This window comes from Parasteatoda tepidariorum, chromosome 10 (genome assembly GCF_043381705.1).
Source record: "Parasteatoda tepidariorum isolate YZ-2023 chromosome 10, CAS_Ptep_4.0, whole genome shotgun sequence".
Classification (NCBI taxonomy): Eukaryota; Metazoa; Arthropoda; class Arachnida; order Araneae; family Theridiidae; genus Parasteatoda; species Parasteatoda tepidariorum.
The window spans coordinates 18,197,972-18,224,979 of NC_092213.1; the positions used below are offsets into that span (position 1 = coordinate 18,197,972).

Genomic DNA, 27,008 nt, shown 5'->3' on the forward strand with positions numbered 1-27,008 from the left:
TATATATATATATTCTAACTTTACTATAAAAAATATCATAATACAAAAGGAGTTAAAATAAAAAAAAATTTACTACTCTAACATACATGCTTTGCTGAGAGATAAACCGGAAGCGTGGCATAATTCTAATTTCAAAGCACATAGGGTTTCTTTTTGGTTCCCTCCTCCCTCCAACCTTTTTCAGCAGGCAGTAACTTTCAGCAGCCCTATACTCCTCGAAGTGTATAAATTATTGTCACTTTACAGTTTTCACAGTTTAAACTCGAAGTTTTCCCGATTTCTGGCCTTTCTGTCTACAACAGTATTGAATTTCAAGAAGAGCCGTCTGAACAAGTGAATAAATTTCACCATAAACCTTTTTAAATTTTTGATGTGATTCCAGCTGAGATTATTTTTAATTTCCATTTGAGAAAAGAGGGATGATTACTAATATTGTTTTTATTCTTTCCAATGGACACAAAATTGTATGCAATATTCAGGCAATTATGCCCTTAATAATCGACACTTTATTCGTTAAGAATCGTTAATAATAACCTTAATCAATTAAGACATATCAAATGAAACTTTTAATTCCAGAGAAATATTTAATTTTATTTGTTCTGTATGCATCATTACTCTATTTTGAAAATTCGACTGTGTTTTAAACATAATCTTGATAAATTGTCATTTGCCACATGAAGTAAATAATAAAGCAAAATTTTAGCTTTAATATAACAGAGCAAAAATGAATTCCATTTCAGTTCGGTAAATTTTTGCTCCACTGGTGAACTCGTAATAGAGTTATAAGTTCATAAGAGTTTTTTTTTTAATAAATAAATATAGTGATTGTTTCATTTATTATTGTTGCTCCTGAGTGTTTAATGCTAAATTATTTTTTTTTCTTTTGAAATAATTTTTGAAATATGGAAAGCAGGGCGACATTTATTTTTATTTGTATGAGAGTCAAAAAATATTAACTTAACTTTCAATAACTATAGGTAAATAAAAAACAAAAGTTGGATAAAAACTTTAAATGTAAAAAGATTTAAATAAAACACAATTACTTCACCTGAGGGATTTTATAAAGAATTCTAACCTTTTTAATTTTACAAGTTGGGTGAAAAGTAAATATTTTACAATAGTTGTATGGAGTCAAAGAAATTCTAAATTAAATCAACATTAAAACATTGAGTGTAAAAAGTTTTCAGATCACTTTAAAGTTCTGCATCCATTGCATCGCTTTCCTGGCCAAACAGTTGGGACAAAATTTCTCGGATTGCGGTTACCCCTGTAAACTGGGGATCAAAAATCCGAATCCGCCGGAAAAAAGTTTCTCGGAGTAAGTACGCTTTAGTGTCTGATTTCATAACTTAAAATATATTGTCTGCTGGCATATTTGAGGTCACCCTCTGGAACCATTAAGATTGAGTCCTGGAACGTAGACATCTGTTAGTTTTAAATTAGAAACAAAACAAAAATTAGTTTTAGATTTTTTGTTTACTTCTCACTGTACACTAAAACTTGAATTTTTTTTTCTTTTGAAATTTCGGTTTTAATGCCATTACGTCAACATCCTTCGGTTAGTGATTAATTTATAAATGTAATCTCTACTTTATTTTTCTCTTCACTTTTAAACTGTAAAAGACTTTTTCTCCATTTGTAAATTATGAAAAAATTATTAATCTGATTGTGTAAACAGTTAATTCACTAAAATTGAGCATTCTCAATTAATAGTCATTTATATTATTATTAATAATTATTTACACAAAATTATAATAAAAGAAATTTTTAGAAATTTATAAGTTTCTGTTGCAATAATTAGGGAATTTCTACTGACAAAATCCAAAAACATGACAGAATTCAAGTAGTTTTTTTTCGGAGCAAAATGCATTTTTATTTTAAAGGGAACAATATTGATTTAATATTTATTAGATAAAAGACTCTCTAATCGCTAACACCAATGACAGGAAAAAAAATTCATTTTTTTTCTTTTCCTCAAGAAGTTTAAAACGTGAATTGTTGTTCTTTCATCCTTGTTGTTCTTTCAAACTTAAATACCAGAGAAAAAAAACTTGATAGGAAGAGCCATGAAAAAGGGCCTAATTTTTGGAACCTCTTGAAACCTTATACGGTTCCCTCGGGAACCGTGGATCTCCATTTTAAAACTGCTGTATTCCATAACAGAATTAAAGTTTGAAAAAGGTTATACGTTTCTTAATATCTCGGAAACCTCTTGTGGGGCTAGGTTTCTTATGTCGATCGATCGCCATCCATCAAAAGGTATCTCAAGATAAAATTGAGTTAACAAATTCAATGAATAGATACCACTAGTTGTTTCATTGCTGCTTTGCGAGATGTCGGGAGAGCTGTATTAAGATCACCAGACTTTAAGAGTTGGTCGTGAGAGCTTTATTAGGATCAGGGTTGTGGGCGTGGTCGCTAATGTGTTGCAATAAGTAGTTGAGTATGTATAGGCCCCCGTTGTGTGTGATCGAGACTGAGTCACAACAACGTGAGGAGGACAATGTTGCAGTCAGACAATATTGCAGCAAGTCAACTATTCACTGTCAATCATCCATCGAACTAGTTGTGTTTCAACAGGGGTCTGTTTAGAAGAAATTTGGGTCCATTAACGAACCCTTCACAAAATATCTTTTCACGAAAACGTACCCTTCACAAGATAATTTATAATGCGTAACACATTAAAAGTGATACATTGCTAAATTGTATTATTTAAAATCTGTCAATTGAAATTATTAAAAAAGTGAGTGATTTTGTATCCATTATTCGTCCGAAATGAATATTCTGTGTTGAGCAGTATAGGCTAAATACAAAATATTTGCATGTTGCGTCTCTAATTTAGTAACAGCAATTGTTGGGCATAATCTTGTATCTATTTACAATTTAAAACCTTCTTGAAAAGATTTTTAACAATTTTTGCAATAACGAGACCCTATTTGCAATTTTACGAAAACAGGACCTTTCATAAAATGTTTGGACAGACCCCTGGTTTAAATCGAAGTGGGCGTTTCAGTCGAGGTAGGCGTGTTCAGATTGCATCTGCGAGTTACCCAAGTTTGGCTAATACTTTCGGAAAAATTTTTGTTGAATCAAAATTAATTTCTGAATTTTTTTGAAGTGTACTAGAATTCCTCATGTGTAGATGATTTTAATATAATTTTATTTTATTACATTAATAACAAGTAAAACGAGTGCTTCCTCAAATCCATAAAGGGAATGAACAAATTAATATAAAACAAATCATATGTTTTCCTGTTCCTTTCCTGTTTTCTTATTTCTGATGTCTTATTTAACAATGTAACTAGTTAGTGTTTAATTTAACAATGTATTAATTTTAGTGTTTCTCTAAAAAAATGAGTGTAAAACATTCGGTCAGTTTGGGGAATATTTTTTGTCGCTTGAGATTTTTTTACAGATCCTAGTTTCGTGTCTTTGATCTCAACTATTCAATCAGTTTCTCTCTACAAACATTTTTTTAATAAAGAAATAAATTGAAATTTTTTAATCTATTTTTTTACAAAATGCTCAAGTTTTAGAACGTTATATGTAACAGGGGGTCGCATAAATATTGATACAAATTTCTAGGGATGTTAGGGTACATCGCCAGGATAAATGATGCATCGGAACCCGTACCCAAAAATGTCGTCATACGCCGCATGAGTCACTTCACCATTAAGAGCGTTTTCCTTGTCTATTTCTGAACAGTTCATAATAGAGAAACACCCCTAGTCGAGTATGAGTTCCTATGTAATTTTAAACCTGATGATATGTCCTAACTCATCTAGAAGCTAGCCGCAACATTTATGCTACCCACGCCTGAATAGGCAAGATCAATTATTTGTATGAATGCAACCAAAAAATTCTCCCTGATTTAATCTCATGTTTTCATTTTTATTGCATGCAGTTATGTAAAATAACACCGAAAATATGTTGTTCCGTGCAAAAATGAAATTATAATTATGAATTATATGGGATGTTATTTTTAAGATTTCTCATGGCTATTTGGTTTTAATAATAATTTCATTCTTAAAAACAAATCTGTCCCTAAAACTGAACTTGCTTAACCAAAAGAATATCATAATATTGTTGATCATAATATTGTTGATAATTGAACAAATCATAATATTATTTTTCTTTTTTCTTTCTTTTTTTTTTTGCTAGGCAACTTTTATTTAGAAAGTAAATAAAATATAGAAAAGCACATGCCAAAAGTCGATGGTAGCACAACAAAAGAATAATTTCTATTCTATAAAAGTAGTTAAATGACTTCTTTTGTACAAAGAATAATTAGTATTAAATATTAGATTGGTGTGTAGTCTAGTAGTATTAATTTTAGATTCATGCGTAGTCTAGTAGTATTAATATTAGATTAATGTGTTGACGAGTAGTATTAATACTAGATTATTATTAATATTAGTAGTTAATATTAATATTAGATTAATGTAATTAGCATTGATATTAGAAAAATGTGTAATCATGCAATAAATAGTAGTACATCTATTCTTTTACGAAATATTTACCACCTAGTTTTGAAAGAAATATAAATTAATAAAAGCAATTAATTAACAGAATAACAGTTTGGTTTATCCAGCCCTTGAGCGTAAATAGAAAAAAATAACTAGATTGGTTAAAGAAAACGTTCATTCGATTTTTACTTAAATTGACATTTTTCTTTGTTGTACTTTCTCTGTGAACATTTAGTACTTTACTTTAATTTTAGATTTACCATTAGAAGTATATCAAACTCAAATTGTACAACCTGGAAAAAATGTTCAAGATGCCAACACGTGCATGAATAGTAAACCTCGAGAAAAAAGAATTTCTTCTAAATCTAAAGTTCTATCAGCAACTAAAGAAAATGATACTATTAAGTCTGTCTCGCCTTCTGAGCCACCACCAGGTACCGAATTAAAATCAGATGTTTCCTGCACAGAAAAAAATAAGAACGTTGAAAAAAAGCATACGAATAATTTTTCCGAGCAAGCTCTTGACGAGAATTTGTGGCTACCACAGCGAATTCTCAGACCTAGAAAAGCGAAACCAAACATGACTCAGAATGAAAAAGAATTGGATGAACTGATCGGTCCAGAATTACCAATAAAGAAAAACTCACGAAAGGGGAACAGAAAGAAGGAGCAAGATCTTTCTTATAAATGTAATATGAATCATAACTTTTATTGTCCTTCCCCGTTGCCAATGAATTCTAATGAAAACAACTGCCTCTCTGCTATCCAAGATCATGATTATTTCTTAAAAGACAATGATAAGCATTCAAACAGGGTCACAACTCTTTCCTCTGATAAGATTGATTTTAAAGTTACGAAGAAAACGTTAGATCGAAAAAAGAATATCACGTTACTTGTGGAAAATATTGGTAATGACTGTGGCACTACTTCAGTAGGTGAAAAGAACCTCGACTTACCAGTGGATAATGATAAAAGCTATGAAACAGCTAAAGAAGAGGAAAATAAATTTACCTTTGCAGTGGATCTAAATAATTCATGTTATCAGTCAAAGGTACAAGCAAAAATCAACAATACCACCTTCGTAGGGGATAAAAATTTGGCAAGATCTGATTCCGCATTGAAAAACGAAAATAAAAAGGTTAACTTTATCGAAAACAAGAAGCAGAAACGTGCTCAAAAAACTAAAAAAAATTCATTGGAAGGCCATGGAAAGAAACATGTGCATGAAAATAACAAAACTTGCAAGAATACTGAATGTTTTCTTACTGAAAGTGGCATCTCCGAAAATGATAAACCGTGTGACAGCGAAGATGTCAATGTGACAGCAAAGCAACAAATATGGCATAAAATTAAAAATCCTCATCAACATGAAAACATGATAAATACCTTTAAAAGCAGCGACGGATGGAATTCGGAATGTGTTAAGTTCACTAAAGATAATAATGCGTTGAATCAAAGAAAATGGTATGAAGTAATTGGCACGGAGGAACATTCAAAGATGGAATCAGCAGAAAGCCAGAAGTTAAAAAATGAAATGAAACGTGAAGAAATAAATGACTTTGAACCACAACCTCAAAATGAAGTAATTTTCTTGAATGAAATCAAAACAGAGGTAAGTTTCCCTTTCCAAATATATATTGTAAGTAAAGCAAAAACGAGTACGGTTTTGCTACAGTGTACTTACTAATAAAGAGAACCGTGAAGCGGTAGTACTATGGAATTGTCAGTAACAAACAGTTTCTGCAATATTAAAATAAAGTAATAGCAGTATCCGATAAAAAAAGAGCAATGAAACTGCAGTACTGTAAAATTCTCAGTAACAAATAGTTCCTACAATATTAAAATAAAACTAGTGGTCTGCGCCCCCTGGTCGCTAACGCTCGCCAACCCCCGAAAATTGCTACGCAATCTTATATGGTTTGCTTCGCTTCGCTCGCTACTAACTGAGGTACATTGCAAATACACAAAATTCTAAGAATTCAGAACAATCATTCAAATCCATATAACAACATTTTTTTTTAAAAAAAAATTACATCTTTTTAGTAAATACTAAGTCATTAAAATAAATTTGAATTCAAATAAATGACATGTAATTCGTTAAACCTATTATAAATGTGCTATAGTATAAAATCTTAAAGCGTAACAGCACGACTGAGAATCATTTTTCAATGAATAACTAATAACAATAATAAAACAAATAAATTCGTGATATAAATCAAAAACAGGGTGCGTAGCGTTTGTAAAAAGTACTTAAAGGTGCTTTTTTGGGGATTTCGTTTTTAAAAGCTTTTAAAGGTGCTTTTTTCAGCTGGCGTTTTTAATAAGTGCTTTTTTTCCGAATAATTTTTTTTCTTTCCTTCAGTGATATCTGGTGGATCCCATCCATTTCACGAAAAATGGGGAGTTTGTTACGTAATCATTGACGCGGACTTCATGTCGTACCCATGTCATGACTTGCGCATGCGCACACTTGAAACCGAAACACGAGTGCTCCAATTCGGATAGAGAATATCAGATCCTTATGAAATGTTTTTCTTTTTAATTTAATTTATTTTTGTTCTTGTTTATTTTATTTTACTTCTAACACTTTTCTTGACGTAGGGGGTAAGGGTACCTTTATTCTGAGTTCAGGGTCAAGTTGAATTCACTCGGTGATGCGGGAAGGTACTGATTGTTTTGATTTACGCCCGTTTCTTTTTTGTTTTTTTTTAACACTAAAACTGTTTATAAAAAGTTTTTGTTTTTCAATAATATCATTGATTGAATATGAATTTTTTGAGTGCTTGAAAATTTTTGTAAAGTGCTTGAAAAGTTTTTAAAAAGTGCTTATTTTTGATTCAAAGATTTGGCTACGCACCCTGAAAAATCGTCAAATAAATTCGAAATATATAAATTCGTGAAAAAAAGCGCCTTCGACCAAATACTAAAATAGAGATCAATTGACAAGGACTACTCACTTCTGCCTAGCTTAGGGTTATTTCAGTTTCCGTTTTTAAAAGCGCTTTATGTTGAGCCACCTCAGCTAGATTTGGCATGTGACATTTTTAGCGGCAATCATTGGTCGATTTTCTAGCATTGCCATTCGGGGAGTTGTAATGAGACTTTTCTTTTAGTCGCCGTGTAAGAGAAATATATATATAGATGAGCCAGGAAGCAGCAGTACTATGAAATTGTCTGTAACAAATAGTTTCTTCAATTTTAAAATAAAATAATTTTTTAAATTTAAAAAAAAGAACCATTTTTTTATGGTTTTGCCAGAAAAATCTAAGCAAAAGAAATATTAAGTGTAATTTATAAAATACGAATTTATTTAGCCTCAGTTAAATTTTCCAGATATTATGTTCAGTTTAGATCAAGTGTCTCTTAAAATGTGATGCAAGAATATGTTATAAAGATTATAAAGGAAGCAGATAAATAGTCAGTGATTTAATTGATGTAATTATTGTTATTCGAAACATGATGACTTTTCCTCAGCATTCTTTAAAATTATCTTAAAGAAACTGGTTGAAACAAAATATTAAATGTTCCAATTAATCGGTATTGATCAACTTCTCAAGTTTATAGACAAAGCTGAAAGACATTCCGACTTAATTATTATAATTAAATATTATTAATATTAGTTAGCTGAACTTCCCGGTGACTTTACGTTATTAGACTAATCAAAGTACCATTTTAATAGCTACTTCAATCAAGATTAAAATTGACTGTATTTAGTATCAGTTGACATGGTTCAGTTGCTCGAGACCGACTCATGATAAGTAAAATTTACCTCAATCGAATAATTTTTCCTGTACTATCACCTTTTTTAGGATCGTAAAAAACCTATTACCAAAGTACTGATCTTTTGTACTTATTTTAAATACCTGTTTAACTGTATTTGGTACCTACTACCACAAGATAATTAAGTAATATCTGCATTGATAAGAGTATGACGATTTTTTTTTTACTTTTTCACGAAACAAATAAATACCATTTCCACATTAATTTTGCCTTTGGTATCTAACTTTTTTATTTCAATTAATGCCTGCTAGTGACGTCATCGTAGGTAAATCATGACATATGTTGATACAGAAACTATTTAAGTTTGACACACACGCGTGACGTCACTTACAGGTACGTCACTTACTAGATAATTCCGATTAAAACCACATGGTTAAGCAAAATCAATTTACATCTAAAATTCTAGTCCCCAATTACAGCTGATTTGAAATTGTTTTGTTTCTTTGGTCTTAAATCGAGAGATAAACAATAATTTCTGTGTATTCAATCGAGGGTATTCTGTATATTCTTTTGTATCTTTTTAATTAGAATAAAGAGCCATACTTCCCAGCACCAAATTTTGACGCAGATGTTATGTTTGATTGTTTTGATGATGACAGTCAAGGATTCACCAATATTAAAATCCCAGAGGCAGGAAACCAAGATGTAAGTATCTAAATGTACATTTCTTGTAATCAAAGAAAATTTTGTTTTTCAAAAGTTCTGTTGTCGCATGAAGTCATACTGTTTTGCGAATAATATGCATAACTGTTATGAGTTTGCAACAGTTACTTATGACTAAGGCCCGGATTTTGATGACATTTGCATTTTTGGACATTTTTTGTCTTTTAGAGCATTTTTTTAGATTTATAGTGCATTTTTCTTTAAATTTTGGGGCGTATTTTGCATTTTAATGCATTTTTTAAAGTTTTTTATTAATTTTTTCCAATTTTTATTATTTTTTATCAATTTTCATTATTACACTGGCTTCCAAACAATGAAGAAAATCTATAGAATATTAACAGGTGAAGCAAAATCTTTTCAAATTGAAGAAGAATTGTCAGTAAGTGAGACCGTCTTTTTCAAGTACGCACCTATAACATAATTTCAGTAGACGTTGAAAAAAGCTTCTGCAGTAATGAAAATTTACTTTCAGACAAGAGACTCTCGTTTACATTTCAAATTATCAAAAAACATTTAATTATCAAATGTAATTCTGATATTTAGTAATATTATGAGATGGAAGTTGTTATATCCATTAAAGTTTCTATACAAAATAAAAATATTTTGGTGTCAATATATTTTCCTTTTTTTGTTATTTTAGGATATAAAGCAAATTTTTCAAACTTTAATGAACGCAGAACAAGTATTGCATTGCTTTATATTTTTTAAATGACTCATAATAATTTTAAAGAGCAAAAAAATTTTTTAATTCAATATTTTTACTTTATTTAAGACATTTTTGCGCAATTTTTGGATTTTTAAGGGCATTTTTTGCCCTTTTTAAGGGCATTAGTTGAGATTTTTTAGGTCATCAAAATCCGGGCTCTACTTATGACCTTTTAGGACAAATTTAGTTTATCTTTACCCAGCACCCTCTATCTTGATTTTGAAAATGGCCCAAAACGTCAATATGAGAAAAGCCACAGTTTTGAGAAAATTATTACCCTTTTTGTTTTAATATTTAAAAGCTTACTCCAATGCTACATTATGTGGGCTCATAACAAAATTGCAAAAAATGAGTATGAGGCCTTGATTTTGATAATTTTCATCTAGGTGGGAAAATGTCGCCTAATTGACTATTTTTAGAAGAGTTTAATAACTAACATTTTAAAATATTTTAGTTATTTGTCAGTTGATACCTGAATGACGAGTATCAATCGGGTGGTCATTGGAAGAAAAAAATATATCTCAAAATGAAACATTTTTGCTCACAATTATAAAATTCATTTATCTAAAGATAATCTCAGGAAAGGAAATATTCAGAAATAATCTATTATTTCATTTAGTAATACGGAGAAAAATTTTGAATTGTAATGTAAGACATACAAATTTTTTACCATTTTAAAGAAAGTAATTATGTATAGCAAAATAGAGAGTTTGAACGATTGCTCCGAGTTTGATTTGATTCCTGAGAAAACGAATTTTTAAATGTACGACATTTTCAAAACTCGATTTTTCATGAACTATTTGGTTGCTTTCGTTCAAATTCTGTATTTAATCGTATAACATTATCGTATAACAACGCATATTTGTTTTATTTCAGCTCATTCAGTCCAATTTCAACAGCAATTTGTGTTGTAAATTTGGCTTTGCGTCATGGGTAATTTCAATTTTCTTTTTTCTTTCTTTCTCTATTTTGATAATAATAGTAACTATCTGAAATCTCATCTTTCGTGCGGAGTTAAAAAAATTATTCTTGAAAAAAATTAAAAAAATTATAAAAAAATTATTCTAAACTAAAAAAATTCTATATAAATAATCTATAATCTAATTCTATATAAATAATCTATACTAAAAAAATTATTCTAAAATTATTCTCACTCGGCAAAAAATAAAAAGGTATTGATATTCAATATTCTTCAGCACCGATAATGATACTATTGATGAAAGCCAACACATAATTAATTATTAAGATTAACTATCTAATCGCTATCAAGTGATTTTTACTTATGAATCAATAATAAAGTAAGCAAAACCAAACTGTAAGCAAAATATTCCATCTCGCCTCAGAAAGTTTACAGTCGGTTACATGTCTCCTCCTTCATTAATTAGCTTTTTTAAATACAATGATCCTTATGCACCTTGCTTTTAAGATAATAGCTCAGAACATAGTTGATAGCCTTCTAAACACTAAAAATGATCAACCGATTTTTTGTTTTAGGCGATAGAATTTTTTTACAGTATTTACCGTATGTACATAAACTGTCTTATTTTTACATAAAAATGGGCATTTCAAATAGTAATAATAATCCTTTTTTTTTTGCTGTTTTTGTAAGTTAATGACACAAAATAATATAAACTTTTTTTAAATTTCCAATGAGCTGCAGAATCGGTCTTGCCGATAAGCAGACCTAGTGCGTTTTCCAGAGGTGGTATCCACTCTTTCAGGAACCACCACAATGGGTGAGATACCGTTGGTCATGTTAATTTGGATGTCTAGTTTCTGCCACACTAGATGGCAGCACCGAGACTCTATTTGGATGCTAAAGTGCACTAGGAATTTAATTTTGCCGGAAATACCAAAAGGCACTCCAGGGATCTTTTACATGCCGCATAATCATAGGACACGGCCGCTGAGGACATTCTGCATCCCGAAAATCCGGCGTCTGGGCCGGGGATCAAACCAACTGCGCCACCCAGCCACAAAAAAATAAATAAAAATAAATAAATAAAGTAAACTAGTTCTTTAAAATTTTATATAAATATTTTTAAAAAATTTCTCGAAACTAGTTGGATAGTTTTAAGTGAACTTTCATTCTTCTTTATTTTCTATAATTACATAATTTATTGTTTACAAAAGGGAATTTCAATACATTTTGATTATTACCATTATAAGAATTTACTTTAATATACTTTGATTCCTATAAATTATATTGCTCAATTTGAAACTTGGTTTTCGACAGCTTTGCGTTCTGAGGATTTTTACCTTTGATAGGTTTGACCATTATAAGGTTTGCCTTTGGTGAACTTTGATTTTCTTTAACCTTCACAATTGCATATTTTAAATTTTCTATAGTGAACTTAAGTCACTTCTATTTTTTATACTTGCTAAAATTTGCTTAATTCAACATTTATTCTTTTTGAACATTGAAATTACATTATTTAATGTTAAGCAACTATTGCCATTTTTAATTTTAATAGTTTTCAATTTGCTGAGGATAATTTTACTTCTTTTAAATTTTTTAATGGCATCATTGTTAAACTTTTCATAATAAATTCGGGATGTTTTAATTTTTTTGATTACTCAATTTAAAATGTGTTAAATGTTTTCTTTCTTTCAACTTATATAATTTTTTTACTGCCATGAAATGATTAAAACTGACTGTTTTTTTTTTTTTTAAAATGTGTATATTTTGTTTTGACCTACACATAAGTTCTGCATTTGGTGATGAACATTTAATTTGTTGCAGATTAATGATTACACACTGAATGACATGGACAAAAAAGAGGTAAATTTCAATCATGTTTTTTCTATATTTTTAACTTATTTTACGAGTTCTATGTTCTTGCTGCTTATTCGCAGTAAAAAAATATTTTTATATTTTCTTAATATTATTCGTTAATCTCTCTTTTCTACTTAAGGTCAAAATACGTGAAAAATATTATATTTATCATTTCAATAATTTATAGTCATCAAATACCGCATGAAACACTGAGGTCTCTTTTTTGCGTTAAAGGCTAAATTTTCCATACACGGCTCTCTTTCAAACAATAATTTTTCAAATTTTCTCGTATTTTCAATTATTTAGATCTAAGAGAAACAGTTATGCGTCAATGAAATTTCAATTTACTAGATAAATTATTGATAAATATTTGAATATTAATAAAAAAAAATTTTGAACTACTTTTTGGATTTATATATTTTAGTACAATAATTTAGCAGATTTGCAATTCCAATAATTTAGCAGATGCAATGCATTCCAATAATAATTTAGCAGATTTTTTAATAATCATTAGACGGCTTTTTATAATCAACAAATATCGAAAGATATTTTTACTTGTAAATTAAAGCGTCAGGAAAAAATATATAAAGATACCGATGTCCCATCCATCTGCCTTAAAGGAATATATTTTAACTTTTTAATTTGAATGTGATATGCTGTTAAATCTTTTGGTGCATCTAAACGCAAAAAATGGTAGAAATTACTTCATTCCCAAACTATAAAGTTAAAGAAAGAATATTAAAGTGTCTGCACATACAGTTTCCAAAAAATATCTTGCAGTACCCTACTCTGCTAGAAATTTCTTGGAAAAAATGTTAAATAACTATTTAATTGTTATTTAATTAAAACGAAACAGTCAAATAACCGTAAATAAGATGGTAATCAAACTGCTATAAGAACTACTTTCATCCAATACGGTTAAATAATCAGAATTTTAATTCGTCAACTAAGCCCACTTAAAGTAACCACTTTGTTGCTTGCAACTGCATACATATGTGGGGAGAGTAGCTTCGACCATGTCAACCGTCATCTATGAAAAGGTACCCTAACATAGTCCTAGTCCTAGTGTTTCGATTTTATTGGGCACCTGGGTCTCGAAGCGACCTCTATCCCATTCATCTTGAATTTTAACACAGTTTTGGTTGAGCATTGAGGTAAGCAGGAAGTGGAGTTGCTTTTATGAATGCTTCAAGCACCTTGCTTGAATAACTAAAAAGGAATCAAGAACCCTAACATAGAATCGAGTTAACACGTCTTATATACTAGTTAATTGGAATTTTGTAGTGGTAGATACCCTACAGTACTCCCCCACCAGAATTATATCCGTGATAGAAATCAATGAACGGATACCACTAGTTGATTCATTGCTGTCTTGTGAAAAGCCGGAAGAGCTGTATTAAGATCACCGTAGTTTTTGAGTGCTGAGTGTGAGAGGTGTATTAACTTCACTGTCGTAGTCGTTCCTGTGTTGCCGTTAGCAGTCGAGTGTATGCAAGCCAACGTTGTGCGTGGTCGAGACGAGACTGAGTAGCAACAGTGCGAGGAGGTGGATAATGTCGCAGTCACAAGTAGCAAGTCAACTGTTCAATGTGGACCATCCAACGAAGTGGGCGTTAGTGTCAACTGTGTGTGTCACATCACGTCCGAAGGTCACCAATGTGGGGAGAGTAGTTTTCAACCATGTCAACCGTCATCTATGAAAAGGTACCCCAACATAAAAAAAATCGAGTACAAACGGCTTATATATACTAGTGAATTGCAATTGTAATTTTGTAGTGGTAGATACCCTACACACATTACAGCTGAGAAGGATAACTTGTTACTGTCAGTCTCATGACCGACAAAACTGGTTTGAGTTCCAGCGTTGACACCACAATATTTCCTTCAGCATATGAAGAGTTTCCAGTGTCTTGCACTAACCAATTTGTGTCTTACACTCCCCAATGCCCATTACCTAACGAAAAACTTAGCTCCTATGTCCAGTTAAATTTCATTTTCACGTTTGCAATCATGTTAGTTGTAAATGGTTGAAAAAACCATATAGATTCATGGTGTCATAACCATACTAGTTGTAAATTGTTTCAAACCAGAAAGGTAAAAAATATGTTCCTTACCATAAACTTTATGTTTAATTAGGTAAACAGACTGCTGCTGCTATTTTACCATAATTTTAAAATAAAAACTCTAACAGTGCAGAATTATCGGGCTTTCAATAGTTAACTTATTTTAATATAGCCATAATAATATTTATTGAATGCTTCGATTATTTATATGAAATTGCCAATGAAGAAAGAAATCGCAAAAATTTATATATTTTTATTTAACTATGACAAGAACATAAATTTTTAAAACATTCCATGAGCATTTTTCATCAAGTTTTTCAATACGAAACGGAAAAAATAAAGGATAAAAAATTGGGTTTCTCAACGTTTAAAACTGTTTTTTTTTTTTTTTTTTTTTTTTTTTTTTTTTTTTAAATAATAATTTAGCTTATTTTATTCATGTCAACACATGCAAACACGAGAAGCAAATTTATAATTTAATAAAATATTTTATTCTTTACATAAAGTATTTTTTTATAACCGGTGTTGAACAGCCGACCCATTTCTGAATTTACGATTATCAATGTCAAACTCCATTTCCATGTAATTTTGAACCCTACCCAGAAGACAAGGTAGCTCCTATATCAAGCATTTGGTTAAACTAGCGTTCGTGAAGGATTTTTTGATGGATCTTTGTCTTACATGTAGAGGAAAAACATGAAATCCTCCTCCGGTTAGCCGGACGGTAACCATGATCCTTCTATCATTGAAGATATTTTATGTCAGATGTGAGGTCAGGGCAAACCGGGAGAAGAATTCGTATCAACTAGCCACCGATGGCAGGGATCTGTCCAGACATTTTGTGAAAGGTCCGTTTTTTGTTAAATTGTGAAAAAATTACTCGTAATTGATGCATATAAAATAAACGTTAAGTCACATTCTTTCAATCAGGGTCCTGCTTTTGTGAATTTGTGTAAATAGGGTCCGTTACTGCGAAAAAACTTTTTCAAGGAGTTTTTAAATTGTAAAGACATACAAGATTATGCTCAACACTGTAAAATAATGATTAAAAAAATTAAATTTTAAAAAATAATCAGCAATTGCAGCTACTAAATTAGCGATGCAACATATAAATATTTGGTATTTAGCCTATACTGCTGAACGCAGAATATTCATTTCGGACGAATAAAGAAAGAAACGTCTGCTGAAGACAAAATTTAGTTCGTTTACATCTGTCTTTCACCCTCCCCCTTTCCTGGGAAGGGTTTATTCGATTAACAAAACAATAATGAAGATAAACAAATTTGTGAAGGGTCCGATTAAAAGATAAATTATTTTGTGAAGGGTCCGTTTTTAAGTTAAAATATTTTGTGAAAGATCCGTTTTTATGAAAAGATATTTTGTGAAGAGTCCGTTAACGGACCCGAATTTCTTCTAAACAGACCCCCTAGATAGGATTCGAAGGACTTTGATCATCTCAATGGAAGTCGAACGCTCCCACATTAAGCATTGGTCATCTCAATGGAAGTCAAACGTTCCCACATTAAGCATATTCATCATAATGAGTAGATCGTTTTTTTTTTGTTGTTAGTATAATCGCAGCAGCTAATGATATTTTAGTCCGTATTCCACCAAAAAAGTTTGATCATTTAGGGGACGCTAAAATATATTACGTAAGCATATTTTTGGAATCCCCCGCTCCTTTTGTTAGCAAAAATAAGCAAATCATCAACCCTTTCACCCGCTTAAGTAAAAAATTAGAAGCACCGCCACCTTCTGTTTTTTACCTAAATTTTTACTGTAGTAATCTAATTTTATGATAAAAATACAAATAAAAATTGACCGTACGAGTTGTAAATGTTTTCAAAACCGCAAAGATAACAAAAATTTCCCAACCATAAACTTAATGGTTAATTGAATGGACAGACAGCTGCCGGAACTTATACTGTAATTTCAGAATAAAACTTCTAACATAATGTAATAATTTATCAGTAATATTCCTTTGCACTACTGTTGATGTAGAGCAGTTGGTATCATTCTTGTAGGTGTAGAGTACTTAGTATCATTTCTGTAGATGTAGAGTAGGTGGTATCATTTCTGTAGATGTAGAGTAGTTGGTATCATTTCTGTTGATGTAGAGCAGTTGGTATCATTTTTGTAGATGTAGAGTACTTGGTATCATTTCTGTAGATGTAGAGTAGTTGGTATCATTTTTGTAGATGTAGAGTAGTTGATATCATTTTTGTAGGTGTAGAGTAGTTGGTATCATTTTTGTAGATCAGGAACGGCAATTAAGTATATACGGCAATAAGTACGGTAGTCAATAAAGTAATTTTGAGGTACAGTTTAAAATAACGTCGGTTATTTTAAGGAGCATACACACGCGTATTTTTAAAATAAAGTTAAAATATCAAGCAGTGAGAATAATACGGATTCAAATCAAACTAAACGAAACAGAAACGGATAAATTTTAATGTTTTTGCGATGTAATGTTTGGAGTAAGTCAAATTATAAACAGATACATAATTTACGGAATTTAGCATTAATTAAAACCACAAACAAATAGTGAGATAGGATTTTCTGAAAAATAAACGCTTAATTAAGATAAATTTAAGTTTACTCTGTTTAGAAAAAAAAAACGTATAAGCTTTAAAATTTTGCATCCATTTAAGTAGCCAACCATAAAATTGAATAAACGACAAAATGTATAGTCGTAAGTTAACTCCTATTTAGTTATAGGCCTCAAAATTTTGCATCAATTAAAGTCGCACAATATAAAATTGAACAAATAGCAGAACGAATAATCGAGAGTCAACTCGCATTTAGAAATTGATTTAAAAGCTTCAAAATTTTACATCAATCAATTAACACAACAATAATAAAGATAAGCAAATTTGTGAAGGGTCTGATTAAAAGATAAATTACTTTGTGAAGGGTCCGTTTTTGTGAAAAGATATTTTGTGAAGGGTCCGTTAACGGACCCAGATTTAAATTATTTTGTGTAGGGTCCAAACAAATTTGTGAAAGGCCTGATTAAAAGATAAATTATTTTGTGAAGGGTCCGTTTTTGTGAAAAGATATTTTGTGAAGGGTCCGTTAACGGACCCAGATTTAAATTATTTTGTGAAGGGTCCGTTAACGAACCCAGATTTCTTCTAAACAGACCCCTGGTAAAATCAACCATATATAAGCAGTGAAAAATTTTGGAGTGCAGCAGCCACTATCTTTGGTGTTGCTTTTCAATTTTCTTATAGTCCATGCAGTCACATTTTTAATACTTTATGCTGTTATAGTTTTATTTGATTACTTATTCATTTTTTGTCTGTTTGCTTCCTGACTACATAGTTTTTCTTGAGCATTGGAATCATAATAGCTTCAGTGCAAAAACATTTCGTTTTAAAAGAAAGCACAATTGTGATCTTGTCAATTTGATATAAAATTTTATAGAATGACTACAGCATATAACTAATTTCATCTTTGCTTAATAATATATCTAATTTACCTCAACACCAAAAACGATGGCTATGCGCCAAAATTTTTCCAAGTGTAATCGTATAATTTATAAGACGTCATGTATGTCAATATAATGTGAATTTTAGCCTATTTCTTACTTATTTTGAATTTTTTAGATTGTGAAAAATGAGCCAGTGGATGTTATGAACAGCAATTATGTTGATGTAAAAACAGTATGTTAGTTTTCTTTATTGCTTTTGATACATACTGTAAATATTTTTATTTTTTAAATTAAAGTTTTTTTCTCTTCATTATGGAAGCTATTCATTTTAGTTTTTTATGCTTTATTTCTTTTGAAACCTGTTTTTTACGGTAAAAAGTTATTTTTATTTAAAGTTTTATTTTCTTCATTATGAAATCTATTCATTTACTAATAAATCTAAACTTTCTTTAATTTTTTCTCTCGATCAATCAACTATCATATTGTAGGTAGAGATAAATTCATCAATATATATATATATATATATATATTTACGAAACNATATATATATATATATATTTAAACCAAACCTTACCTAACTCGTTTGCTTAATGTTTTTGACTTATTGCACTGAAATAATTTAATTTCCATCTGTCCATTCTACTCTCTTAACTTTTTTTAAAATTTGTATCTTTTTTACTAGTTTGTTTTCTTTCTCGTATATTATTTTTATGTTGTAAAATACACAGTCCAGTCACATTAATGTGACCACCTGTCAAAATCCAGAATAACGCAGAGCGAACCGCTGCGAGACGTGCAGGAAGAGAGTCAATTAGGTTTCTGAAGGTATTCACTGGGATGTTGAGCAATGCCGACTCCGTGGCCAGCTGCGCTAGATTACGCGGTTGAGGATCCATGTCGCTAACAACCTGATCGAGATGGTCCCACAGATTCTCGATTGAGTTTAAATCCGGTGAGTTTGCTGGCCAGGGGAGTACGGTAAATTCATCCTGGTGCTCTTCGAACCACGCACATACACTGCGAGCTGTAGGACACCTCGCATTGTCCTGCTGGTTGATGCCATCATTCTAAGGAAAAATCCTTCGCAATAGGAGTGGACATGGTCCGCAAGGACAGATGCGTACTTGTGCTGATCCATCGTGCCTTCCATAATGATGAGTGCACCCAGCGAATCTCAAGAAAACATTCCCCAAACCATATTGCTCCCTCCTCCAGCCTGCAGCCCTCTGGCAAATGTTGCAGGATGTTTGCTTTCAGACGTTTCACGGCGTATACGCCAACGTCCATCTGTGCGATGAAGCATCTTTGGTATCATTTAAAATTTTTTAATTTAAATATTAAGAATTTTTATTTTTATTTTAATGCTAATTCTGTATTCTATTAGTTTCTGGTATTTAGTTTCATATTACGAGTTGATATTTCTAATGTTATATTTTATTTAAATAGCAAATTTCTACATAAAATAACTTTGGCTCTAATTTTTTTCCAAAAAATTATTGTTAATTAGCTTGTTTTCTTTTCCCTTTCATAATGTTATGTTGTAAAATATATGCTGTCTTTGATATCATTTTCCATTTCGTGGACATCTTACCTGTAAAAGCAATTTTTAGTTTAGAAATTATTATTTTTTATTTTAATGTTTATTTTCTTTTTAATAGTCGTCTCAGGTATTTAATGTTATATTACTATTTTATGTTTCTAATTTTATATTTCATTTTAATATCGAATTTCTACATCAAATAACGCTGCCACTAGTTTTTCTTTAAAAAATTGATTCTTCTAAGTTCTTTAATCAGCTCTCCTTTTCAATTGATCTAGTTGAGTGGTTAAATTAAACTAAGCAAATCAATTCCAGGCAGTTAACTTTTAATTCTAATAGTTTTAATTTTTTTTAAACATCCTAGCATATTTTTATAACTTTTAATGGAATTAGTTCTTAAATTGTTTCTATCATACGCTTAGGTTGAGGAGTGGAACAGATTACAAGAAAATATAATATTGTCAATATTTTTCAGGACTTTTCAAGCAAGGCATATAACGATTATTCGTCATTATTATCTGCCGGAAGCTTAATGAAATGCATCGAAGAATTTCCCCAGGAGTTTATGGAGGTGAGTTCAAACTTTTCCATTTGTGTGGTGGGTAAAATTTTCGTAGACCTAAGTTTGATTCTAAAGACTAGGTGCATGATCATATTACTAGGACTAGGTATATGATCAAAATGTTCGCCGGGATAGTTTGGTTGGTAGGAAATTGGGCCCATGTTCAATAGGTCGTAAGTTCGGTAGCTGCTGGCCGAAGTTTTAGTAAATGATGACTGGTGCACGTTAAATATGTCGGGTTCCTCGTGTTCCCGTAACAAGTTAATACCTCTGGGGGTACTGAATGGGAAATGGATCGTTCTATGGATCAGGCCAAAATTACGATCTGTGATTGTATGAATGAGTTTACTCTATAAACGGGCTGTGACGTGTGTGTAACTGAAGTCGTATTCTTGGCCATAAATGGCGCCACTGAAAACCAAAAAATGCACCCTCTGCCTTAAATTCGTTTGGTTTCACCAAGCAGAATTGCAGGTATTTGGCACGTTAAATATGCTACTACTCGCCAGTGATCTGTTGTAGCATTTTTAACAGTGGACACTTTTTAAAAAATTAAAATTTGAAACGATGTAAAAAAGTGTTTATTTTTAATAATGTAAGTCATGATTGTGAAGTCTTAACCTACCTGGCACGCAACGGGCTGTTGAGGGAATTCTTCACTCTTTTATGGCGCTGTTTACGCTTGGTGAACTTTTCAAGGTTCATTTCTAAAATGAAGAATATTGTTATGAACAAGGGATGAAATAAAGTAATTTCAGAATATTATGGAAAAAAACTTCAATAATAACGATACTTATGTAATCTGGTCAGACTCAAAATCATCAATATCATCAATACTTGATTTTGGCACAAGTAATAGAATTTCTTTTGATATTCAACAAGAACTACAACACACATCAATTCAAATTTCCTGGATTAAAGCACACAGCAATAGAGTAGGTAATGAAAAAGCAGATGATTTAGCTAAACAATCTACGAGACAACCGAAAAATTATGTATACCCACTTCCAGTTTCATATCTTAAACGACGTATTAAAGATTCTCTTCTAACAAAATGGCAATTTCAATGGAATAATTCAGACAGAGGCAGACGTCTATTCAAAATTATTAACAATGTTACTTTTTTCAAAACAATTCCTCCAAAACAAGTCATCTGGTTCTTGACGGGTCATGGACCATTTCCAACCTTCTTTAATTACCTGCATATAACAGATACTGATCTTTGCACCTGCGGCCAACAAGGTTCGCCTGAACATTATCTCACTAGTTGTTCCTACACTGTCTCCTGGCATAGTCGTCAACCTAGCCCAACAAATTTAGAAATTTGGCAGAAAACTTTTATTACAAACAATACTTTAAATAAAAGATTAATAACAGTAATGAACTTCTTAGCGGATAATGACTATCTATTAAAATTTTAATAACTTCCCATTTCACATGTATAATATTTTTTTTGTCTAATTTCTTCTTAAATTCCACACTTTCAGTAAAATCTATTCTTTTTTTTTTTTTAATTTCTAATTTTTTTTTTTTTAATTTTATGTTATTTAGGCTGGAGTGGAGCTGGACCAGCGGCCAAGTCCTGGGCTATATGGTTAAGGGTTTTCATAACCTAGGTACATGCTCAGGGCTTGGAGGAAAGGAAAAAAAATGAATATTATGAAACATTCACATTAATTCCAAATTTTTTAATAAATTTGATAATAAAATGCACATGGGGGGAATTTTCGACGAAAACGTGACGATGGCTACTCGTCGACAATTTTCTAATCTCAATTTGTTGTATTTCATCGCCCTGCGGCTAATGGTGACTGTTAAGCCTTCGACGCAGGTGGGACACCTGCGTCCCATCTGCTGTGAATTTATGTATTTTTTTCTGACACCTCTCACTTAACTTCTAGTTTTGTAATGAAGTTGCTACCACCAAGGGTGCCGACAGAATAATATAAAAGGGGCTGCAACCCTCTAAGAAACTACCCTCCCCCCCAAAAAAGTAAAAATATTTTGTTACATTTTGTTTTGTTATTACATATAATTTCATCTGTTAATTTTTTTCATCTGTTTTAATAGAGAAAATTCTTATAAATCCCTCGCATACATCGATTTAGTTATTCAGGCCACACCGTTTTATCCAGGTGGAGCGGAGGCAGTCAAAATTGGCCTAACTCCCCCAGCTACTATGTGCACTATTGAACGCACTTTTAGTACAATGCGATGCATCAAAACATGGAATTGGTTTACTATGTCTCACGAGAGATTAAGTAGTTGGTGTATGCTCTGTGTGCATAAGAAAAGAATCAAAAGATGACTCAGAATTCATTGAAAAAGTTATAAACAGATTTGGACAGTTAACAAGACGATTACAATTCTTGTTTGGTTATAAAATTCTTAATTGTTATGTATAAATAATTACTTAATTATTTGTTCTCGAATAAAAATATTTTTAATATAAAAATTTTTATAACAAATTTATTTTTCTGTTTCTCCTTAATTGTTTAAAAAAAACCAGGAGGTGCAAGTGCACCCCGCTGCCGGCGCCCTTGGTTGCCACCAATTTTTGTGTTTTGGTGTGATACAACAGAAAATTTTACTACATCTCATATTCAAAATATCATATATTTAATAGTCCAGTAATTATTGTAAAAACAGAACTTTAGAAGTATTTTTTTTTAAAAAAATGAATCCTACAGAAGTAACTTGATTAAAACCGGAACCTTCAGAAATAATTTTTCGAAGCAAATCCTTATCAAAGCGAATCTTACAGAAGTAATTTTTGCAAAAACGGATCTCACAGAAGTAATTTTGTAAAGACGGATCCTTCAGAGGTAGTTTTTGTAAAAAGGATCTTTACGAGTAATTTTATTGAAAATTTGGATCCTTCTCAAATAATTTTATCGTGCAAACAGATTCTTCTTAAGTAGTTTTATTATATAAGCGAATCCTTTCCAAAAAGAAATTTATCCTGAAAACAGACCCTCCAAGTAAGTTTATCGCAAAAACAGGTCCTTCTCAAATTGTTAAACGGATACTCCACAAATTATTTTGTAAAACCGGACCATTCCTAAATTCTACTTTTAAGAAGCTTAGTCGATGACGTCAGTTTTTCATAATTTAACTGAAACAATTCTTTAAAATTACAGTCCCCATAGTCCTTGCGTTTTTCCCAAAAGCAAGACATTATTTTCTCACGAACACCAAAACTTAAAGCAGGACCTGCGCTAGGTATAGATTCTGAAAATGACGAAGAAAATTTTAACAAAAGCAACACTCATAACAAAGATTTCAGTCACACACTTGAATTTTTTTCTTTACCTGGGAAACAGAATCATATTTTCACGAGTTCACTAAATTATGAGTTAATTTTTCACAATATCAAAAAATAGAACATTTCACGAAAACCCTGAATTTTCGTAGAAGCTCATCTTTTTTTTTCATATTATACGCATGCAGTAATTTAATCATTTTGGAAGAATAATAACAGCAACTGCTAATAAATTTACATAGAATTAATTATAATTTTTTCTAATGCATCTATTTTGTTTCCTTTTAGCTTTTATAAGTGAGAAAACACTAAAAGAATACCAAATACAAAGGACAGTAGTTACGAAACTTCTGCTAAGTTTTGTAAAATTTTACTGACTTTTACTGATCTATTTTAAGGAACAACTACTTTTCTCGATACTATTTTTATTTGCTTAATTGTTCTGAACAAGTGTGTTGATGTAACTTTATTTTTCTCATCATATTAACAAAAGAAGAACTTTTTTAATTTTTTATGAAATCTTTTGCTTGATTTCTTTTTCCATAAATTACTTAAAATTTATATTCATATATATATATTTCAATTAAATTGATTATTATAAATCAAGTTGAATGAATAAGATAATGGAAAAATCATCTTTAATTCTTAAAAATTGAAGAAAAATGAATGAAAAATAATAATGGTAAAGCTTTCCATTCCATTTATAAGTTGTGTATAAAATTGATTCGTAAAAATAAGAATATGTATAACTTATAAATCGGATTATTTTGATGAAAATGATAATAGAATATTAAAATTAAATTATTCGAGTTAAAAAGGAAAAATTATCGAATCTGTTTTTAAAAAATTGCATATTAATTCATTATAAGTTGAATTTCGAACAAAAAATAATGATGGCGGAACTCTAATTCACAAAAAATGCGCTTGTAAGCTACTAAATAAATTGATTCGTCAAAATGAGCATATGTTTGATTTATAACTCGAATTATTTTAATTAAAATAGTAAGTATGAAAAAAATCTAATTGAATTAATTTGATTTGAAAAAAGAAAATTATAAAATCTGATTCTTTAAAATTATTCTTAAAAATTACATTTAAATTGAAAGACTAAATTATGTTTTCGATAAGAAGATAGTGATTATAGAAATCTGATTTGCAAAGAATACATTAGTAAGTTTCGAAATAATGGATAAGTAAAAATGGGCATATGGCTTATATTTCGGCTTAATTTAATAGAATTAATAGAATGATTATCAGAAATCAAAATTTATTAATTCGATTTAAGGGAAAGAGTTCTGATAATCATATTAAATCAAGTTGTTGAAGGAACAAGTATGTTGTTTAATAAATATGTCTAATAATTCAAAGTGTGTGTTTCTGTTAAAAAGTTTTCTGTTCAAATTATTTAGTCAGAATACATAAATATATGGTAAATTCGTTTTCTTTAGTTTGTGAGACTTCAAATATTCTTAAACATGTAATAGAATTCATTTCAAAATCTCGAGTTTCCCGAAAAAATGAAATTAACATATCTCACTTTCAATTACATGCTTTTTTAAAAACACAAAAAATATATATTTATAATATTAAATAATAAATAAATCTAATCTCTAAATAAAGCCTCCAAATAAAGTATGTTAATTTTAAAACCCATAATTTTGCTTTAAAAAACAATATGATTTTAGTGTTTTTACCTTTAATAATAAAATATTATTCTTAAATTATTAAATCAAACAAAGGAAAATAATCCTGATATTTTATGCTTTTACTTTATAATTTCCATCTGAGATTTTATGTCTTTCCTTATAAAAAGATGATTTTGAAATTAATGAATCAAAGCAAAATATGTAGTGTTTGTCTTATGTGTATTATTTGAGCTATGTATGATTTTTTATAGGGTTTTAAGTGTTTTATGATTGATATTATGCCTTTAAATGATTAATTGTGATTGCATATTTAGCAATATTATAATTATAATTTCATTATAATTTGTTATTATTTCATAATTTTTTTATTCTTTGCATTTTTATAGTTGTTAATGAGAAATTTAAACAAGCCAAATAAATATGCATGCTAATTTAACTGAATTTCTGTTAAAGATTTATTTTCTAATTTTAAATTTTATTACCGAAAATCTTCTTAAACAACTAAAATAAAGAAAAAAAATTATTTTAAGACTAAGTTTGTTCTTTGAAAAATAAAACAAATATATTTTACTTATTGAAACTAACATTATTTTTAAAATCACTAATTAAAAAAATATGTCTACATTTAAGAAGATTATTTTAATTGGCTTGTCATTCTTATCATTAAATGTCATCATTTTTAGCATGCTAAAATTTATTAATAACTCTTAAGTGCTTGAATGATTAATGTTTTGTGAGTACTATTGTTGATCTTTCATTTCATTATATTATTGTAATTACATAAAATAACTGTTATAATGTTTCACTCGTTGTATTGTTTCTTTAAAAATTGTAAGCATATTTTTTTGTAAACCTGTTATATATTTATACTTTATTTTAAACTGATTCAATAAATAAAGACAATTATGATTGGTAAAGAAATATGTTTTCTTGAAAATTAAAAAATAAAACTCGAATTTTTATGTTTTTTCATTGCTGAAAATTACTGAATAAATATGCTTCATTTTAATGTAACGGGGTTTATTTTATTTGACATATTATTATTCTTTGCAGGTCAAGAAAATTAATATCGTAGCTTTATGGTGAAATTGATGTTGTGTATAATGATATGTAAATTGTGTTTTATATAAATGTGTTCAATTGCTTCATCATTATTTTTATTTACTTATACAATAAAATTTTCACTTATCTATTAGAATTTTAGCAAGTAAAGAAATAAGTTTTTTTTAGCTCAATTATTTTAGAACTTTAAATAGTATTAGATACACCGAAAAGCCATTACATTATGACCACCCTGCTAATGACATGTAGGACCACCTTTGGCTCTCAAACCTGCTAGCACCCGCCGTGGCATTGATTCCACAAGGTGCTGATAGGTAGTCTGAGGTATCTGATACCAAGCGCTCACATTGCGAGGGGGTAGCGTGGTAGCACGAATTTGGTTTCAAGAGAAATAAGCAGCACGTAGTAATTAAGTGTGCTCTTTCTATGTCAAAGCTAAATCAAAACTTTTATAAAGTTGAATTCTAAGTTCAATGTTTCTCTATTAAGTAATAAATTATTTAAAATGATGTTTGTTTGAATTCACAAATCATTACTTTTAGTGTGCTAAAATTGTTAGTTAATTAGTTTTATTACTATTAAATTCATAGTTTATTTATTTTGTAATAGATGATTTGCTTTTGTTTTGTATTACTGTGATTTTTCATTAATCATGAAATGTTATTTTTATAATTGCAGAATCATTATTTCTTGTTTTTCACACAGCTTTATTATTAAATTTTTCTCATACCAGACCTATATATTCATTAGTTATCATTTCTCTAACTTTGAAAAAAAAAGTTTACTCATATAACATTATAAATTCCTTCAAAATTCTTAATTTGAATAGTGATTTGGTTTCAATGGCACACTTAAATGTCACTTTAGTTATTAGTAAACTGGGATAAATTATTAATTTTAATATACTAAAATCCCTTATTTGAAATTAACATTTTGTTAATTGCAAAAGTAATTAAATTAATTTTTAAATATAATAATTCTTTCAAAGCCGCTAATTTTGTAATGTTTTTTTTACAAAGTGTATTAAATTTTTTTAGGGATGAAAAAAT

At 29.9% G+C, this 27,008-nt stretch overlaps 1 protein-coding gene across 1 annotated transcript in view; it reads left to right on the forward strand.

Annotated features, from left to right (window-relative positions):
* Positions 1 to 26,624, forward strand: part of LOC107443789 (putative autophagy-related protein 11) — a 43,960-nt gene extending 17,336 nt beyond the window's left edge. The window contains exons 4-10 of the mRNA XM_016057780.3: positions 4,721 to 6,078; positions 8,775 to 8,891; positions 10,492 to 10,548; positions 12,359 to 12,397; positions 18,063 to 18,119; positions 19,903 to 19,998; positions 23,540 to 26,624. Coding sequence (XP_015913266.1) covers positions 4,721 to 6,078; positions 8,775 to 8,891; positions 10,492 to 10,548; positions 12,359 to 12,397; positions 18,063 to 18,119; positions 19,903 to 19,998; positions 23,540 to 23,548 — 1,733 coding nt within the window. The 3' untranslated portion in view covers positions 23,549 to 26,624. The remainder of the gene's footprint in view (positions 1 to 4,720; positions 6,079 to 8,774; positions 8,892 to 10,491; positions 10,549 to 12,358; positions 12,398 to 18,062; positions 18,120 to 19,902; positions 19,999 to 23,539) is intronic.
* The last annotated feature ends 384 nt before the right edge of the window (positions 26,625 to 27,008 follow it).